The 21,683-nt window shown below is 36.7% G+C and overlaps 1 protein-coding gene across 4 annotated transcripts in view; it reads left to right on the forward strand.

Annotated features, from left to right (window-relative positions):
* STK38L (serine/threonine kinase 38 like) overlaps positions 1-21,683 on the forward strand; it is a 120,339-nt gene that overhangs the window by 65,639 nt on the left and 33,017 nt on the right. For 3 of the 4 annotated variants that reach the window (XM_064377372.1, XM_012457194.3, XM_064377370.1), the window contains exon 2: positions 17,954-18,098. In XM_064377372.1, coding sequence (XP_064233442.1) covers positions 17,954-18,098 — 145 coding nt within the window. Of the gene's footprint in view, positions 1-14,782; positions 14,801-17,953; positions 18,099-21,683 lie in introns of those variants that run through there. The other variant, XM_064377373.1, reaches the window with a different exon arrangement.

The following is a 21,683-nucleotide window of genomic DNA, read 5'->3' on the forward strand; positions in this document are numbered from 1 at the left end:
CTACATTCTTAAGTGTGACTCTCTAGTTTTGTAAAACAGTGAGATTGTTGTTTTTCCACAAGATTTATAATGGAAAGAGATGAGAAAAATACAATTTATTATAAAGAACTTATGCTTTCTAGAATAACATACTCTAAAAAGGGAAGCTTACACATTTAACAAATAAAAGTCTGATGAGAGACCATATAGCTGAGGGTTCTGAGCTTAGGGAGACAGGTTCCATTTACTGGCTGTAGATCTTTGGGATGATGACTTAACTAAGCCTACTTCCTTATTTGTAAATGTGGAAGCACCTACTTTATAGAACTATAAAGATGAAAGAACATCATGCATGTTAAACCTTTAGTTCTGTACCTGACACAGAAGCATTTGATCAAAGTTATCCATGGTAGTAATTTTTACTAAAAAGACCTTTAAATGTACTATGAAGGGTTTCTGTTTCTAAATTCTAAGATATATAGTAGTCATGAACATTTCAGAAAGGCAGTGTTATTTTCAAATCAGTTTCACAGTTTTCTTGAGGGAGATAAGTAGTTCTTCCCTTAGCAAAATAAGAACTTTTGATTATGCAATGAAAGAGAATCAAAGAAAATCAGTACTGATCCCAGCTACCTTTATTTTCTGTGAGAAATTGAGCAAGTTACTTGCTACAGTGGTGTTTTTCATTTTTATAGAGAATAAATAAATGAATTCGGTTTGAATTTCAGTGAGAAATAATTAGGTTAGATGTAAGAACTCTCCGATTGTAAGGCTGCCAAGCAGATGAGAGGGACTCCATTGTCACCGTTAGGAGACTATACCAGAGGATCTTTTTCTTTTGGACCTCCTGAGGCTACTTCAGGGGTCCTGGGAACCCATCTAGATGCACCTTAAACCTGGACTTCAACCCTGACTCCCTGTGATGGCATCTTTGCCAGGATTCTGGCTGCCATTCAACGTTGGTTTATCTTCCTGTTCATATAGAAAGCATTCTGATACTTTTTTCCCTATTTAGATAAGTGAATGAAGAAGGCGTAAGATAGACAACACGTATTTTAAATAGTCTGAAATAATTGCATAGATTTCCAACAGATTATAAAATTCTTTAAAAAGTGTATGGAGCTGTTTGGCAAGAAGGGCAGTTTGAATCAGGGGAGGAGCAGCACAGCCTCATCTTTGTTACAAAGTTAGACATGTCGATCCTTTTAAGTTTCTTTAAAACAAGGAATTCTAAAACCATTTAAGATTTGCTAAGAATAAATAAGGTGATAATGTAAGAGAAGGCCAGTAATTCTCTTGAGTTGCCTTTAGGAAGCTACAGATTTATTTTTGGCTTTAGCTTTATTTAACTGACTCTGGTCATAAAAAGTAGGCATGGGTCATTAGAACAATAGCTCTCCAGTGAGGCGGGGTTCACATCCCTACTCCAGTGTTTTCCAGTTGAAAGGCCTGTGGCAAATAACCTGTTTGAGCCCCAGTTTCCCATTTCCAAAATGGAGAAATAGTACCTACCTCATAGAGCTGTTGTGAAGATTATATAAGATAATGTACAGTGTACTGCCTGGCACACAGACAGTGTTTTATAAATGGTAGCCATGACGACAACGACAGTGGTGATAAGGACAGAGATAAGGATAATGCTTCGTTGATTTCCAGACAATCATGATCTAAGCTGTGAAGTTTTCTGTCAAAGAGTAAATTGAGGCTGGGTGCAGTGGCTCACGCCTGTAATCCCGGCACTTTGGGAGGCCAACACAGGTGAATCACCTGAGGTCAGGAGTTCAAGACCAGCCTGGCCAACATGGTGAAACCTTGTCTCTACTAAAAATACAAAAAATTAGCTGGGCATGGTGGCGGGTGCCTGTAATCCCAGCTACTTGGGAGGCTGAGGTGGTAGAATTGCTTGAACCCGGGAGGCAGAGGCTGTAGTGAGCCCAAATCACGCCATTGCACTCCAGCCTGGGTGACAGAGGGAGACTGTGTTAAAAACAAAAACAAAAACAAAACCAAAGAGTAAATTGACATTAATTTTTAAAAAGAAATGATATATGCTGGTCCAAATACAGAAACAAAGAAGTCTTAATGTCACATCTGAATAACAGAAAATCTTAGTTTGGAAAATGGTTTCTACTTACATTCTCAACTTTTGAGTAGGGTGACAGTAGTTTTGGTTTGATCCTATTGATTTATAGGAAAGTGTCTACTTCTAATATAATAACTATAGTTCCTGCATAAGCTAAATCACACTTTTTCTTCTGTTGTATAAGTTGAAATTATTTAAATATTGGCATTATGGTATGATGTCAGCTATTTAAAATGATAATTACATTGTTCAATTATAGTCGGAATCTCTTAAAGAATGAATTTTTCAATAGAAAAGTGGGCAACAGTCTTAAGCAGCTTATAAAAGAAGAAATAGTTATCTAAAATATATAAAAACATGCTTAAGTCATTGTAATCAAAGGAATGTATAAGCAAAACTAAGGTTTCTTTTAACCTATCAAACAGACAAAGATTAAAAGATGGACATTGCCTAGTGTTGGTGCTCTCATATAATTATTGATGGCCAATTGGTATTGTCTCTCTGGAAAGCAGTCTGGCTATGTATATCAGAATTTTAAATGTGAATGTTTTTTGATTCAACAGTTGCCCATCTGGAAGTATATAATAAGGAAAAGAGAAAGAGTACATAGTCTGTGATCCTTGATGTTTATTATAGCATAGCTAAAAATACCCTCTAAAAATGGAAACCATCTAAACATCTGTTAATGGATGTTTAAAACTATGGCACTTAACAGAAGGTGCAATATGCTTGATTGCTTAGTTTAAGAGAAACTAGGTTTCAAAAGCTGGCTTCACTGCATCTAGCTGTATGATCTTGGGCAAGTAACTTAATCCAGCTAAGTCTCAGTTTTCTCTTCTATAAATTGGTACATGTTTTTAAGGATATGAGGATTAAGTGAGATGATACACATAAAGCACAATGTCTAGCACAAATAACTCATTATATGTTAGCAACTATTATTACTATGTGCTCCTTAAAAAGGATGAAGTAGATCCATTCATATTAATATTGAACACCTTTCGAAAATGCAGTTTACATAACAGCTTATGTGAGCCCATTTGTATTAAAACTGTGTGTGTGTGTGTGATTATGCATTAAAGTTTTGGAAGAACATAGCAATAGTTAACATTTAATGAGTACTTGACTGAGTCTTAGGCACTATTCTAAGGGCTTTAACACATATCAATCAGTCACTTGATTAAAATTAGTTAATATGTTTTAAGTGCTTGGAATAATATGCTTTGTAAAACACTCAATAAACATAGTTATTAATTTTTATATGCTGTCATTATCTCTGTTTTGTAGATAAGAACACTGACACCCTCAGAATTCTCACAGTTCGTAAGTGGCAGAGCCAGAATTTAAATCCAGGGGGTTTAACTCCAGTCTCTTACTCAACTGTTAAAACTGGATATTATGGGAGGTAGGATTGTGAGGTCATTTTCACTTTGTAATTTGTATACTTATGGATATTTTCACATTTTTACATGTAACATTTTACTTTTACATATGGGGCAGAAGATACATCCAGTTTGGAAGAAAATAGTGCATTTTTATATTTTAGAAATATTTTTTCACCTCTGTTATTAACTACCTATGGCATATTCTAGAAATCTGAATATATGTACACTTAAGTTTGCCCTCATGCTTAGGGTCCTGAACAAGGAGTTCCCATGACCCCATACACTGTATAAGATTTTGAGAACCCAACTTTGGGGCACACAGCTAACTCTACATTTAGAGGTAGAATCCCAGGCTAAATCTACATCACTGAATCGTGATCAACTTCTGTAATTGAAATCTTAATAGCTTTCAGGAAACCTTTAGTCACAATATTTTGGTTTCCAGCAAGTTTGGGATGAAATTGTCATTTTTTGGTCATCCGAAGAAAACAAGCAGAAGCCAGTTGTTTGATCCACAGATCTGTAATCGTAAGATAGGAAGCAGTGACTTAGTGTTAGCTATGGACACCAGAGTTAGGGCTAATAGATACTACAAAATCCAGGACTCAGCCCTGGCTATCAGTGTTCTGATATCCAACTTTGCTGCAGGGGCAGTACAGTGTCCTGGCGTGGGCACTGCACTGTGGACTCTCAGCTAGAATGGGAGCTTCACCTGAAGGTTAAGTGACATGATCTGATCCAAGCTTTTCCACTAAATAGCCAAATGTCTGGGTCTCATGTCCGTAAAATGAGGGAGATGGACTAGATAACATAGTCTCTCTCACTTAGTGACAGATAAGATAGTCTGTACATCACTTAATGCTGACCAGCTTCGGTAACTGAAATTGAATTCAAGTTTTATGATTCTATCAGCCTTGCCTCTTGATGAACTAAGTTTGCAATCTTAGACCTGTAGTAGAGTCTAGAAAATTGCTAAACAGAATTGAAGTTATAAGCTGATTTATGGGAGGGTTGCCAGTGTATTTACTTGAATTACAGGATATCCTTGATGACAACCAACTATACGATTTACTTTTTATTCCATTTTAGGTATTTTTTTCCCTTTCCTATATTTGTTTTCCAAATAATCCAGAATAGTGTTCTAAAGATGACAAGTTAAAAAAAATGATGTGGTCCTCTTCATTGCTTAGGTAGTAAGCTGTTCAGGTATTAATGATAAAGGTCATTACCACATAAAAATTTCCTTCCTGCCTCAAAATTTTTTGTATTCTGCTATCTTAATGAGATGGATGTCGTCTCCGTTTTCTCATGGTTGCAGAAGTCAAATGGTATGTGTGTTTAACACAATATCTGAGTCTGATGAGTCACATGGTATGTCTGCTTTTAGTTGGGAACAGTTTTTTTTTGGTCACTTGTGATGGTCAAAAAAGTCTCTTGGGAGAGTTGAAATGACTCAAAATAACCAAAAATAGCTCATAGCTACTTAGGTCTTAAAATTGTAAGCTTCGTGATACCATATTTTAATTTTAGTCTTATCTAATGGTTTGCACCCCTAAAGGACTGCTGCTTCTGGCTCTTAGGTTGTTAAAACATTAGTCTGATCTCTTTCAGGGGGTTTTCATTTGAAAAGGAAGAGCAAACAAAATAACACAGCATAGCTGGGTGTGGTGGCGCACGCCTGTAATCCCAGCTACTCAGGAGGCTGAGGCAGGAGAATCGCCTGAACCTGGGGGGCGGAGTTTGCAGTGAGCCGAGATCGTGCCACTGCACTCCAAACTGGGCAACAGAGCAAGACTCTGTCTCAAAAAAACAAACAAAAAAACAAACAAAAAACCCACAGCAATTTAAAAATTAAAATTAAGAAATAAAAAAGGAATTAGTACAACTGAGAAATGCTCATAAGTCTCTCCTGAAGCTGTTTAGTGATGTAGAAGCTTTGAATGAATGGGAAAATTAAAATTTGAGTTTGTATTTGAAATTTATATTTTACATCCTCACTTAACTCCGTATATTTTCAAGTTTTGTTGTGTGTGCAAGTGTCTGGTTGGTCTGTCTCACACTCTCTCATTCCTATTCAAAATTTACTTTTAAGAAAATGAAAAGCAAGTGTTGCAAGCTGCCCAAGCTTTGTATAGGTTTATGTGTTCAGGCTGCTTCCCAAGCTTGCTCCTCCCCTTCCCTTTGCCAGGGTGTCCCCGCCTCTCACCACTCATCCTTTTCCTGCCTTGTACATTCATTAGTTGTTCTCTGGTCACACATACCAAACCTTCACTTTTTAGCTCTAAATATGCATTTTGGGCATACTGATGTTTTGAATCAGGCATTATCTCCTTTAAAACAGGCAAGGAAGGAATAAAGGGGGTGGGCATCTTCCTTAACTAGAGCGTTCACTTTGTCTCTCTCTTCTTTGTATGATTTTGAAGGAGTATTTCCTTTACCTTAAATAAGATTTGAAGATCATTTAGCTAACGGTTGTGCTGTTCTGCTTTTTGGTTTTGATACGGGCCTTTCTAGTTACCAGTGGAAAAGCTATTTGAGAAGAGAGTGATAGTTTGAGCCCTTGTAGATATGCACAGGTGGGTATGAGCCACCAAAAAATGGTTGCCCTAAAAGCTCAAGTGTAAAATATGACCAGAAAACTTTAGATATGACCAGAAAACTTTCTTCAAATTTCCTTTTATTATTATTCTCATTTGTCTTTAGTTTTGTTCCATGACATCCAATTTTTTTTTTTCTTTTTGCCATTCTTTGTCATCCTCCGTAAAACCAGAACTAAGAATTTGGTTTATAGGAAAAAAAATCCAAGTACAGTGTTACCTGAAAAACCACCTCTGTGTGCTGAAAAGTAGTGCAACTTGATTCCCCTTTACCTCCCCCACCTCCAGCACTCTCCCAGGATCACTCGTAAATGTTTTCTTTATGATTATAAAAATGGCTGTTTTCCTGTTATTGAAAATTTGGAAAATTCAAAAAGCGATAAAAGACAAAATTTAAATCATCCATAATTTCACATTGTTCTTACATCACAATTTAACTTCCCCATTTTTGTATAGTTGAATTCACATTGTACTTGAAAATAGAACTTTATATCCTGCTTATTTACTTAACATTTTTCATGTTGTTAAAATTTGCAGGGAAATTTTTCTTCTGTGTTCTTTCTATGATATTTTATACTATCATCATTCCATCAATCATTTCACTTAATTTTAAACATTTGGTTTAATTTGTTTGCTATTTAAAATAGTGCTTTTATTAAAAAAATCTTTGCTGCAATTTTGGTTATTTCCTTGGGATAGACTCCTAAAGTTGGAATTATTATGTCAAAAAATAAATCTTTATGGCTCTTGGTATAAATTACGATATTGCCTATTAGAAAGGGTCACATCTCTGCCAGTTAATACAAGTGCATATGATAGATAGAAAGGTACCTCATGACAGACTAGACCTCACTAAGGGGGTGTTTTCCCATTAAATTGTGACTGCTTTCGTATAGGGAACATACTGCATTATTTTAAAGTTTCCATGTCTTCGATTTACTAGTTAAATTGAACATTTTAAACTATTCCTATTTATTGTCAAATAGTGTTATTTATCCATTTATTAGGGTCTTTGTCTCCTTACAACTTTAATATTAAAAAACCTATGTATGTACTTATTTGATAAATATATACATTTTAAATATATGCTTTTATATATATATATATTTGAGACAATGTCTCACTCTGTTGCCCAGGCTGGAGTGCAGTAATGGGATCTTGGCTCACTGCAACCTTTGCCTCCCAAGTTCAAATGATTCTCCTGCCTCAGCCTCCTGAGTAGCTGGGACTATAGGCACACACCATCACGCCTGGCTAATTTTTTTTTTTGTATTTTTAGTAGAGACAGGGTTTTGCCATATTGGCCAGGCTGGTCTCGCACTCCTGACCTCAAGAGATCCACCCATCTCAGCCTCCCAAAGTGCTGGGATCACAGATGTGAGCCACCACACCCAGCCTGCTTTTAGATATACTTAGACATTGTTATTTTACAGTGTTTTTCTCCAAATTATTCTTTTAATCTTTTTGATATACAGTATATACATATGTATATTCCAAATTTTTGTATAATGAAATGCAGTATAAGTTTTCATTGTGATGATTTTTTTTAAGAAAGCCCGTTCCTTCTGAAGATCCAGTATTCATCTCTATTTTCCTGTAATTTTTTTCAAGTTTAATTTTTTTAACTTTTATTTCTTCCTCTCCTTCCCTCATTCATTCCTTCCTTTAGTTTTTATGTTTGTCCTTTTGAAGCATTTGCAATTTATTTTGCATTTTGGAGTGAAATGAAATCTGACTTGATTTTTTTCCAAAATGGATAACCAGTTGTTCCAATACTATTAATTGAATGTCGTCTCCTCTTCTCTTCCTGCCACAATCTATGATGAGGTTACCTCATTAAAAGCCAAGACTTTTTAAAATCAAGGTTTTATTTTGTTTTGTTTGAGACAGAGTCTCGCTCTGTCACCCAGGCAGGAGTGCAGTGGTGTGATGTCGGCTCACTGCAACCTCTGCCTCCTGGGTTCAAGTGATTCTTGTGCCTCAGCCTCCCAAGTAGCTGGGATTACAGGTGTGTGCTACCATGCCCAGCTAATTTTTCTGTATTTTGAGTAGAGATGGGGTTTCGCCATGTTGGCCAGGCTGGTCTCGAACTCCTGACCTCAAGTTATCCATCTGCCTCAGCCTCTCAGAGTGCTAGGATTACAGGCATGAGCCACCATGCCTGGCCAAGATTATTCTTACATATTTTATAAATGTTGTACTCCATCTCCTCCTCCTTGCTACTTTTGTGAACAGTATTATTTCTAAAGTTAACATTTTTAAAGTATACATTTATTTTAAACTCTAAATTTCACTATTTAAAAAATCATTTGTCTAACTTTTAACTGACCCATATTCTTTATAACAGAAGTGAAAAATATAAAAAAAAACTTATGATGTTGGGCTATTGGACGTTTTAATAGATGGAAGCATGGCTCAGCTGACAAGGCAAAGGGAAGGATAGATCCTTCTAGGTACACTAGCTATTATCTCACTCATCCAAACCCACACTTCAGAGCCATAGTTTAAATCTGCTGGTCCCAAATTCTCTAGATCACTGTAATGTCTGTCTTTCCCCGCACCATGCTCTCATGCTTTCCAAAAGTTGCCCTAGGCTACTTAATTCATCTTTATAAATTCTATAAATTTTTCTCTCTCTCCATATATATATATATTTATTTATAATTAAATATGAATAACAAATATACATCATTTTAGTTATAAATATATACAATTTAAATTTGTTTTTTCCCAGTTGTTTTTGTTTTGTTTTACCTCTGAATATTTCCTCCTTTAATGATGTTGACATACTCACTCTGGTCTCCCTTCACCTTCATTACCCATCATCTCCCTCCCCCGTACCCTTTACTCCCCCTTCTTGCAAACTGTGGCTTTTTTTCTCTTTTATGTCAGTTAAAGCAATTATTTTTTTGTATATGCTTGTGTGTGACAGTAATAGAAACTGATTTAAAATTCTTTTAAGGATGTCTCTCTACTATCTAAAAGTTGGCATTGATTTTTTTTTTCCCACTGAGGTGTACTAGATTACAAATATTTGAAGTTACATGGCATTTCTGCTGAGGTAATTTTTTAAAGTTAACTATGACGTGATAGATTCAGCCGAGCATTTTTTTGCAGACAAAATCTAATGCATTACTAGATAGGCATATGGCAATAGAACAATTTTGTAAGTATTATAAGAGTAGACTGCTTCTTTCTAAATATTCTTGAGAAAAACAGGGTGATACTGTAAACATTAAGATTGGTAAATAGAATTTTAAATAAAATTGCTCCTTTGGTAAATTTACCTCTTAGTTTAATGGTTTACATTTGGTTTATAAACACTTTCCCTTCTCATTGCAAATTAAAATAAAATTAAGTTCAGAGGGATTTTTAGTAATTATTTGGACTAATAAAGCCAGGTAGTCTTCCATGAACAGCATTACTGTAGCCAGATGAGCTTTCAGATACTCAATGACTGAACTGTTTTTGTCCATAGGAAAACTGTCTATTTCTAAAATGGTTTTGAAAATAAAAATGCTAATGTTGAGTTCAGCACCACTGTGCCATTATCACCAACCTTAAGACTCACAGAAGGAGCAAAGACAAGTGTGTCTTTAATGAAATGTGTCCCTCTGGTCTAGTGATCCGGGCATATGCCACATGCAGAGGGCCGTGCTAAATAAAAACAAAAACAAAAGCTATTAACAGCAGACACAGTAAAGAAATTATAAATGTATTGGTGTGTGTTGCCTCATGAGAATCTCTCTTTTGTGAGAGAAATGGTTCTTCCATGGAACACTTCTACCTCTAGTTCTACCCCAAGTCACTACTAACTTTTAGTAAGGCTTCTACCAAGAGTTCTTTATTTACTTTAAATATTTCTTTTTGATGCATTTTTCTCCCATCTCCATTAAAAGCAATCTGATTTGTCAAATGAAGTAGGCTAAGATCAGAAGAGAGAGGGACTATCTATTAGAGACTAAATTTACAAACTAATACTTACTATGGTAGCAGCCCATAGCAGGAGGGATGAGCAGGAAGATTGAGCAGGGAAGGGAAGAAAATTAATAATTTTTAAGCATTAACATGAGCCAGGAGGTAATTTAAAAATATTTTTCACTTATTTATTGATTTATCAAACCCATAACTTATCTCAGTCCTTTTACAAATACTTAGAATTCTCTTGTCTTATATTAACATAATAAGTATGCACACAAGTTGGCTATTATTATATTTATTTAACAGGAAACTGACACATAGAAAGTTTAAAGTTTAATTTGCCTAAAATCACACAGCTAATGAATGGCTGGGCCAAAATTCAGACCCAGTCAATCTGGCCTTTCATCTTGTGCTCTGCCACCATCAAAGCATCATATCAACCCTATAAGGTTGGCATTTATGATCTCCATTTTAGAAATGTGGATCCAGACTCAGGTTAAGTAACTCAGACAGGATCAGCCTTAAACTAACTTTCTTTCTCCATCAAGTTAGCTTTTATTATACTTTCTGACCTTATTGATGGTAGCATCATTTACCTAGTCACCCAAATCTGAAACTTAGAAATAATTAGAGATTTCAGTCTTTCTAGTTGACTGAGGCTTCTTTTCATCACTTCTGCCGCTATCTTAATTAGGTCCTCACTATTCTGTAATCTCAAATGTTCGGTAAAGGAAGCAGGTGGGTAATAAAATGAGTGAAGGAGTGTGGGGATGCGAGAGTGGTGGTCAGGTGGGATGTGGGCCGGCTGTGGCTCTGCTCCAGCTGTCTGTGTGCAGGCAGGAACAAGAGCTCATTGTGAACAGATCAGACTTTTTAGGAGGAACCAGCAATCTGGATTTTCATGTGAAACCTTCTACTTTCTAAATTGTAGCACAAGCCAAACAAAGTCCGCAGGCTACCGGGTTGTAAGCCTTGACTATTTGTTATTGAGGCCTCCTGAGCAGATTTACCTCTTCTAGTCTAATTTGTACTTCCAGCCTTTTGGCCATCCCTCCCTGTACCAGCATAATCGATCCAAAGTGCAAATCAGATAGGATTTGAGGGCTGGTTAAGAGAATTAAATGCTTCTAAGAATGTACTGTTCTTAGAAGAATTCTTGGTACTTGGGTAAACACAATAAATGTTCTGTAATTGCTGTTAGGTTTTCACTAAATTAAAAGCCTTGAGTGATTCCCATTTATGCCCAGGATAATTTTTTTAACATGACAAAAAAAGTCTTTATTTCTGCCTTCATCTTCTGCCATGCAATCAAAAATGCTCAGTCTATCTATATGCTTAAGTGTGTCAGTGTATTTCATGCCTTACAGCTAGCTCTTCCTTCTCTGTGAGTCCATCTGACTGGTGAACTCCTACTACAGCCCCTTCCCTTCCAAGATTCAGTTCAGGCATCACCTCTTCTATTAAACCTTTGATTACCCTTCCTCTTGAAGAGCTGATTTCTCCTTACTTTGTGTTTTCATAATATCATCAACTCCCTAAGGGCCGGAACTGTGTTTTATCAGTCTTCTCAGCACTTCTTACAGTCAACATAGTATATATCTGCATTAAGTGTTGCTTGAAAATAATACAATTAGTAAAAGTTAATGCTGGGATTTGAATCTTCACCTGACTATGAATTTCTTGCTTTTTAGACTATGCCTCACAAAGGAAAGAAGCTGTGGCTGCCCTTTCATTAGGGATCCAGTTTATACAATGTCCAATCTGAGGACTAGGGCATTGTGATTGCAACTAGAGAATTGACTTTAGGAGAATTTTTATACTACAAGTCAATATAGTAGCATTAAGGACACTCCTTCCTCTGAAATGTAGTATGTGAAAACTAAGGTGAAATCACCAGTTAAATAATTTGTTTTACAGCCAGGTAAAGCTGTTCTATTTCTTCCTTTAGAAGTTTGATGGTAAATAGTTGGAGATACCACATCTATTTATAAATGGCCTGAGTGCCAGATTTGTTATCTCCTTTCCCCAGGCTTGATAAAGTAAAGAATGTTGGACTTAACTATTGGTAGTGTCTCCATTAATGAATAGAGCAGTCTGGAGAAAACACACGTGAACAGGAAATTCAAGGGCACCTTGTGTTGTTTTTATCAGTCCAGGAATTCTAGACTTGCAAATTGTATCCTGTTCTTTTTCTGGCCAAAGAAAGGGCTTTAATAAAAGAAAAAGAACAGTGTTAAATCCATTAAAGGAATAAATTTGCAATACAGTAGTAAGTGCCAGTCATCTAGACCATTCTTTGTAATAATTTGATCACTTCTTAGTTTTGTATAATTAAAATTTTTAAAAGTCTGTTTGTGTCTGGTAAAAAGGAAATAAATTTTTATTGTTTTTAAAGCCAGTCTCTACAAAGATACTTATAATCATGCATAAGGGTGGGATTTTTGTTTTTTTCTGCAAATGTATTTCTGAAGGTTAATAGAATACCAAATGAGTCTGTATTTCTTAATCCAAATGAAATTATTATATATGAAACACACATATAATTTAAAATCTGTTACTTTAGAGTTGAGTTACCATCACTTACAGAATGCCTACTGTGTGCCCAGCACTTTGCCAGGTACTGTAATGCTTTCATTACAAAGATAAATAGAAGAGATTTTGCTCTCACTTGGTTTTTAAACAAGGCATACATGTCTGTGTAACTACAATGGAAATAACATCATAATCATGACTAAATTATATAGTGTCTGAAAGTAGTATTTCATTACTTATCATCCACTTCTAATTTTGGAGTAAAACTCATCACACTTTCTTATGATAGCAGAAACCTCATCTTCTGTTTATCTTCTTTTATGAAGACTGCAGGTTCATAAATATTTATCTAAAATGACCTCATATGTATTTTTATATTGTTGGGTTTTTGTTTTTTTAGTCCGGGACTTGCTCTGTTACCCAGGCTAGAGTGTAGTGGCTATGCATAGGCGGCACCATAGTGCACCACAGCCTTGAACTCCTGGGCTCAGATGACCCTCCTGTCTCAGCATCCCAAGTAGCTGGGGCTACAGACATGTGCCACTGTTTCTATACTGTTAATGCAGATAATTTCATTATTTGGGATTATTTTGAATTCCCTAGCACTTCTTTATGTTTCACAACAATTTCCTCAAAAGTTTTGCTCAATAATGTTCCTCAGAAGTTCCACCTCTCCCCGAATTTCGCTTGATTCTTCGAAGGCCTGGTCAGTAGCACACCATCTCCTACAGCCACTCTCCAGTGGGCCTAGGCGCCCTAGGCAAGATAGCCATCAGCCTTGTGTTTTTCAGATTCTACCTCATCCTGATACCATTAAACATTTAAATTGAATAACAGTTCTCTTTGTTTTGATGCCATGCTTGCCAAGCAATCTTCTGAACCTAATTTTTTGTCACTCAGTTTCTTACTGTGTAAATCAATACGTTGCTATTCTATCTTGTATATTTGTCTTCTGTGAACTTTGTTAGGATAAAGTGGATTCCAGAATTTGATTGCCCTGAGACAGTGGCAGCAGAGGGCTAGATCTTGCAGCTTGGCAGACCAGGCAGGGCAGCCTGCCTAACAAGGCCCCTTGGCAGACAGTCAGCTCCCTCTAAGACCACACCCCAAGTTCAACATATGTCTTTCTCTCCAACTTCTGCAAGCATAACTATGAACAACATAACTCTGTGAGTGATTTGTTATTTTTTGTGCTTTTTTTCAAGAGGTACTATAAAAGTTTGTTTTTTGTTTTTCACCATTCACTTTTTGAAAGAAATATATAAGGCCTTGGACAACTAGAGTTGGGTCTTGACCTTTTCTAAAGGCAAATCTGTAAGGTGGCAAAACGCTTTATAAATTCTTATTGGCTATAGGTCTTCCAGACATTTTCTCTGTTCACTAGTATCTGTTTGCTAGAACAAATACAAGGCAAGTCAGAAACCATTCTACAATCGTAGGTTGTTGCTCTTTGATGGAACTTTTAAGGTTCCTTCACCTCAAATGTTTGTTGAAAACGTAACAGGCAGTTGTTTACTAAAAAGCATTGGAAGAGAATTATCTATGAACTTCAGTTTTATATGCCTAGGGGATGTTCACTATAATACTACTGCAAATTGTATACCTGTCCTCTTTTGGAGGGTTTAGGATGCATGTTATCATATTAAAGATGCTGTGAAGGCTGGGCAAGGTGGTTCATGCCTGTGATCCCAGCACTTTGGGAGGCCAAGGTAGGCGGATCACTTGAGGTCAGGAGTTCGAGACCAGGCTGGCCAATTTGGTGAAACCCCATCTCTACTAAATATACAAACAATAGCTTGCATCTGTAATCTCAGCTACCAGGTAGGCTGAGGTGGGAGAATCCCTTGAACCTGGGAGGTTGAGGTTGCAGTGAGCTGAGACTGCGCCACTGCATTCCAGCCTGGGCTACAGAACAAAACTCTGTCTCCAAAACAACAACAACAACAACAATAAAAACCGAAAGATGCTGGGAAGTGTTATAGTAAGAAACTTACTTAACTTTCTATAGTCTGGATTTCTTAAATTTGCAGAAATTCCTAAATTTCCAGTCCATCCTTCCCTTCCCACTCGCCCCAATTAACAATTGTTATTTGATTTGAGAGATGTTTTCTGTGTACCATCCCTGTTTCACTTTTCCTTCTTTGACTGTTTTTTTTTTTGTTTTTTTTTTTTTTTTTAAGTTAGAGACAGGTTCTTGCTCCATTGCCCAGGCTGCAGTGCAGTGGTACAATCACAGCTCATTGTAACCTTGAATAAAGGTTCAAGAAATTCTGCCTCAGCCTCCAGAGTAGCTGTGACTACAGGTATGCACCACCACACCCAGCTAATTAATTTTTTCTTTTTTAAGAGATGGGCTGTCAGGCTAGTCCCAAATTCTTGACCTCAAGTGATCTTGGCCTCACAAAGTGCTGGGATTAGAGGCATGAGCCACTGTGCCTGGCATTCTTTGACCTTTCTGTATCTGATCCTGAAACACAGAATATGAGGCCAATGATGCTGAAATTTCCAAAAACGGTTTGGCAGGATTGTCTTAGATAGCAATCCAGTAAGAGCAGCTTAATTTTTTTTTTTTTTTGAGACTGAGTCTTACTCTGTCGCCCAGGCTGGAGTGCAGTGGCGCGATCTTGGCTCACTGCAACCTCTGCCTCCTGGGTTCAGGCGATTCTTCTGCCTCAGCTTCCTGAGTAGCTGGGACTACAGGTGTGTGCCACCACACCTGGCTAATTTTTTTGTATTTTTTTAGTAGAGACGGGGTTTCACTATGTTGGCCAAGCTGGTCTCAAACTCCTAACCTCATGATTCACCTGCCTCAGCCTCCCAAAGTGCTGAGATTATGGACATGAGCCACCACGCCCAGCCAGCTAAATTCTTAAAAATCACTTGGTCATGATAATTCTTGAGTTTATTTTTCATTACTTATTGTTTTAAAAATAATACTCATTATTAGTAAAGATTTAGCACAATAAAAAGATTAAACTAGGTACCTAGAATAGTATCTTACATACGTATAAGCCATTGTGGCTTTCCTGTGTGTTATCTCAAATGGCCTTAGACTAGGTCTGTGAACCAGGCAGAGCAAATATTATAAGCGCTGTTTTGGGAAAAGTGACTTAAGTTAAGGGTGTTCCGGTGATTTGAATAAGACCATATGATCAGTTAGCAACAAGGCTGGGATTAGATCTTTTAATTTCTAAATTCTACCTTCTGTAATTTCTTTTTCCACAGTTGCTTATTAGCCAATCTTTATAGAGTACTTTACTGTTGGCTAATTCTTTCAACTACTTCTGCAGCACCCCCCCTCCCATCAATAGGTTGTCTCATTCATTCATTCATTCATTCATGCCTACTCTGTGTCAGAGACAGTGCTGTTGTGGGGAGTTTTGAAAAATGAATCATAAAGAGTTCTTGCCTGGAGGCATTCTTGGTTTGGTGGAATAACTGTTAGAATTAGGGTTGAATTTTTCTTGGAAGTGATAAGCACCAGTGCCAGACTACCAATGTTAGAGAACATGCACAAAAAAAATGAGAAATATGATGCTGCTTCTGGTAGAGCATGTTAGAGAAGTCACCACCGTAAGACTTCAGCTAAACTGGGCCATAAAGGATCAGCAGGATTCCTGCAGAGAGTGTGGTGAATAGGTCAGGGATAGGTCATGCAAAAGATTGGAGGCCTGAAAGAGCCAGGTATGTTGGGAAAAGAATGAGTGGTGAGGAAGAGCAGCAGATAATGATAGAAAAGATAAAAAGCAATAGATAAGGATAGCAAGTTGGAGTCCTGACTCCTCATCACACTAGCTATGTGACTGTTCAAACTTCACTTCCCTACTTTGCTGGGCTGTTGTGAGGATGAAATGCAGTCATGCATGGCAGGTGCCTCTATCGTAAATTCTCAGGAGAGAAAAAGGGGGAAATCAGTGAGTAAAATATCATAAAGTTCCTGATATTTACACACACTCAATGTATGTGAGTTGTTCTTATTTATTATGTTTAGCTAATTTAGCTTGTAGTAGGCAATGAGGAGCCATGAATGATTCTAAACAAGTGATATGATCAGCTTCTCGCTATGAAAACATTTAAAGCAGTCAGCAGAGGAACAGATTTATAATGCCAAAACAGTAGATTCCGTTTTAGACATCATGATTCTGAGGCTCAAGCAGTACATTGAGGTATAAACCCCCAACAGGACAACAGTAGAACTGGGAGTTTGCCATAGATAATTGTTTGCTTTCAACCTATACTTGACTTACTTGACATCTTTTGGTTCCTTCCATCAACCCTGGAATCTAGTCCAGTTCAGGTCCACATATAGGGCTCTGTATCTTCATGTAATTAAAGCAAGATGGATGTTGGGACATAGATGGCAGGATTGGGTGAATACTTTTCAACTAAGAATGCCTTGGATGGTCACTGTTGGCAAGCTGGATCTTCTTTGGAATGGTCTATTATGATTTTCATCTAGATGAGCAAAGCCTCTTTAATGTATGAACTGTTCTAATCTTTTTGTCCAGATGCGCCTGTGGTAGGCAAGTCTCTTAGGGTCAGTGCCCACCTGCCACAGCCATCAGAGTTCAGTCTTCCCCACGTTGAAGCAGACATTTTGCTACACTCCTTATCTAATAGTCCAGATTATCTTCTTTGAACCAGTACTTTGTTTGGGTGGCCCAGTAATCTCTAAAAGTTGGCACTGGAATGCCTTTAAGCAGACATACATCATCTGGTTAAGGCCACAAAGCTTCCCTCTTGTTACCTGGCTTCATTCATACATTTCTGTTTCCTTCTTGGTTCCTATAGGCATTTGAGTTTCATTTGAAAATGAAATGGGCTGCACAGTCTGGAGAAGTCTACTATACCTTGTTACAGCACTTTTTGGAATGACCCAGAATTCAGAATGAAATGGGGCAGCTATGGGCCCCATCCAAAGAGTCCTGCTCTAAAAGTAGTTACCCCATACAGTATATGTAAAAATTGCTTTAGACTGGTGTTTATAGGCATATTTGATACAACATTTCATGTTTCATAGAATTCATAAGGCAGAAGCTACTTAATTAAACTACATTAACTCTTAGACTGGCATTTATCAGGGATATAACTATTAGCACTGTCTTACAGATTTTATTTAATAATGAAACAACAAAATAGATGGAACTTTTCTTGTTTTGAATGCTTATTGAATGTGATTCAATGTATATAAATGTGTCTATATTGTGTATGGATGCCACTGGTTCTTCTTTGCTGTCATTCACTCCTGGTTTTGCCATCACAATATGAATTTCTCTTGCTTTGGAAATAGTGCTTTTTCTTTCTCCCCTAGCTTTGTATTATTTATAATGTGAAATATTTGGATGTGTTAACAGTTAGGGTAGAATTTTTCTTAGTTAAAATTAAACATTTTCAGAGTTTGTTATAAAAGATAGGTTTTTTTCCTACTGAATAATTTGTTTCCTATGTTGTTTCAGTTTCCGTTACTATGGCAATGACGGCAGGGACTACAACAACCTTTCCTATGAGCAACCATACCCGGGAAAGAGTGACTGTAGCCAAGCTCACATTGGAGAATTTTTATAGCAACCTAATTTTACAGCATGAAGAGAGAGAAACCAGGTATAGTAAGGGCTAATGAAAACTTTTTTTTAGTTAATTAAGCTGTTGTGCTGTGAGTTGAGTATAAGCTTGTTTTCCATGAATAATATGAATATTACGGGTCCCTGCATGGTGTTTTTAAGTTTCCTGTACTGATAGTGCACATAGACACTTGTTTTATTTTCACAGAGTAGTTTCCTGAGGTGCCCCAAGTCTTGTGCATCCGTATACTTACATCACATGTCAAGTATGTTTTAAACCTTTTCCAAACGTGAAATTATATGTCTGTGTATTTTCTTTTAAAGGGATGCCTGACTGGGTGTGGTGGCTCATGCCTGTAATCCCAGCACATTGGGAGGCTGAGGCAGGCAGATCACCCTAGGTCAGGAGTTCAAGACCAGCCTGGCCAACATGGTAAAACCCTGTCTCTAGTAAAAATACAAAAAATTAGCTGGGTGTGGTGGTGGGTACCTGTAATCCCAGCTACTCAGGAGGCTGAGGCAGGAAAATCACTTGAAGGTTGCAGTGAGCCAAGATCACACCACTGCACTCCAGCCTGGGCAACAGAGTGAGACTCCATCTAAAAAAAAATGTTGGGGGAATGCTTTATGAATGACTTTAATCCAAAAAACATTTACAGTGTTGTGTGCACATCAGTGGGAATAGAAGAATAAAAAAAGAATGACATGTTATTTTCCCTTTAGAAAACTTATAGTAACAAAACTTATAATATTACATGAAAGAGTAAAGATAATATGATTAAAATAAGAACAAGGAAGGGAGAATGTGCTTTTGACTAAGGCAATTGGGAAAGCTTCATAAATAGTCATGGCATTTAAACTGGGCTCTAAAGGAAAAGTATTATTTATACATGCATAAAAGGGAGGAGAAGGAGGCAAAAGAGCAGGAGGAAGGATATTAGAGACAGAGGAAATCACCAGGTCAGGCAGTGTCCAATTTGGGTCAAGCACAGGATGTGCCACATTTCAACATCCTGGGAGCCTTGGATGCTTTGTTAATGTAGCTCTTTTCATGGTAGTAGAGAGCCTTGGATGTTTTTGAGCAGAAGAATCAAATGATCACAAGTGTTTCTCTAGAAGAGAACTTTAGTTGTGATACAGAGAATGGTTTGGGGTCCGGGTGGGGAATTAGAAACAGGAAGGACTAGTGATGTAGTCCAGGTAAATGGAAAGGAGGCCTGAATAAGATTGTGACAATGACAACAGAGAACTGACAAGTGAGAAAGACTGACAAAATGTGGCTACTAGCCAAATGTGAAATGTGACGGAAACAAGTCAATGTTGCCCCTGAAATGTCGTGCCTGGGCAAACTGAGAGTGGTACAGTTTAAATGAAATAGAGAGGAAGAGTCTAATTTAATTTTGGACTGGTTTAACAGCAGATTAGATACAGGTATGGTGAGAATTAGTGAACTGGAAAATAAGTAATTATTCAGAAATCAACTTAGGAATATGTGAAAGAGAGTTGAGAAACATGGAGAATCATGAGAAGAGCTGACCTATCTCTAAAGGTTCTGAAAGGGAAGAGAGGAATGAAAATGGAGCAGAGGCAAACAAACAAACAAAAAAGAGCACCAGCAGAAATTCCAAAAGATTCCATTTAGGTAGAAGGAAAGTGATCACCAATAGAAGATCTAAATGGTAAGCAGGTGGATAAATCTCAACAAAAATTCTATAAAGCAACAGAAATAATAGTGATAATTTCTTACACATTAAAGAAATTAAAGTATAATATTTTCCAACAGAAGAATATAATTCAGGAAAAAAGTAATTGGAATTAACTTAATGACCTTAGTAGAAAGGGCATAGAAATTAGCTTCAGAGTTTGACAAATTATGTTGTAATTTCTAGAGTAACCATAAAATGATAAAAATAGTTTGTAACTTCCAGACTAGTAGAAGGAAAAATTTGGAACGAGGAAAAAAAAAATCAGTTCAAAATAATGCAAGAGAGAAAGAAAAACTGAAGTACCAAAAATGGAAAAAATGAATGAAATACCAAAATACACAAAATAAGTTAGAAGTAAATCTAAATATATCAATAATTAAATGAATTATAAGGGTAATTAAAATCTCTGGAAGTGATCAGATCATCCTGGGAGAGTGAATAAAGTAGAAGACAAGGAAGAAAAAGCAGGCACTTAAAAAAATTCATCAGAATTTAAAAGGTTAATTGTCTTTACTTGCTGCAGTGTTAAAATAATTCAGTTTGCTTTTTATTAACAAATAAAAGAAAGTAAGAATAAAATTATCTGCATTATTGGAAAAAAACGTAGTCTCAGCTTGGTGCCACTGGAAGTCAAGTCAAACAATTAGCTCATTTACTAAAAGCTTATGCTTTAAGAAAACATGTAATGTATTTTTAAGACTTAACTAATTGGATAAATGCATATGCTCAATAAATTACTAATCAGAGCAAAGCATAAGAGTATTTTAGTTGGAAAACTTTTTTTAAAAATGTACAACAGAAGTCATGGATCTTCCTGTTTAGATATGGTAGAAATGGATAAAAGTTACTGTACCTCTTCCAGAATGAGGAATTATTTCATGAAGTGTTAGTCTTGGCAATAATTGAGGAAAGGGGCAGTGGAAATTCAACAGAAGAATAAAGTTGCTTATATGTTGATAGCTCCTCCCAGAATAATGGTCCTCTTACTCTCTGGATTCTCTCTGCAGAGGAGAAAACTGGAAATCATTCAGCAAGCAGCACTGAAGTGCCTAGGGGTAGGTGATTGCAGCACAGATCTGATGTTAGGAGCATATTCCCTTCTAAGGGTTGGGGCCTAGGGGAAATAATGCATAAATAAAAGATAAAAATCAGTGTAATAAGCACCAAGGTAGGTGCCTATGACAAGCACTGAGGGAGCCTGTGGTGGAGAATATGCTTTTAGGCCTCATCCTCTCCAGTGTGGTGCTGATGTATCAACAGGCTTTAAATGTTATAAATCTTCCATAAGAAGGAAAAATAAGTGATCTTAATGATGGTTTAGGAAAAAGCTGACCTTTGGACATGTAGCCATGAATAACAAATATCAAAAAATTTGTGGGAGGGTTTCAGTCCTTAACCCTTAAACCCAAATCCTGGAAACTTAGTGTTATTCTGACACACTCCAAAACTAATTAGGAGGAGTTCTGCTGGGTTTATGTTTAGGGAAAACTAATACAATAGAAATAAAATACTAATATTCACTTGGAAATGAGTTGCAAAATGTGTTTCACAGCCATCTCTCTAGCTTTAGTTGCTTCATCCACACTGCCCTCATCCCAAATGCTTAGCTTAACTAACTTCAAGGATGCCATTTAAAAAAAAAATGAATAATTGAACCTGGCTGTACCTAGAAAAGCAGATGTTCTGGTAGCTAGTAGGTTTTTTAAAATATACATGTATGACTTTCCAATTTTCAAAGAATTTTAATATAATAAAATACACACAATTGCACTGAACATTTTTCCTTGATAAATGAAGGAAAACTGAGCTTAAAGTTTAAGTGAGGGACTTAGCCAAGATCATTTAGCTAATAAGTGTTAGAACCAGGGATGTCTACCTTAAAATTTTATACTTTTAGTCATTATAGTCATCTTTTTATA

The sequence above is a fragment of the Aotus nancymaae genome, unplaced genomic scaffold (genome assembly GCF_030222135.1).
Source record: "Aotus nancymaae isolate 86718 unplaced genomic scaffold, 86718_ANA_hifiasm-v0.15.2.pri h1tg000016l, whole genome shotgun sequence".
Classification (NCBI taxonomy): Eukaryota; Metazoa; Chordata; class Mammalia; order Primates; family Aotidae; genus Aotus; species Aotus nancymaae.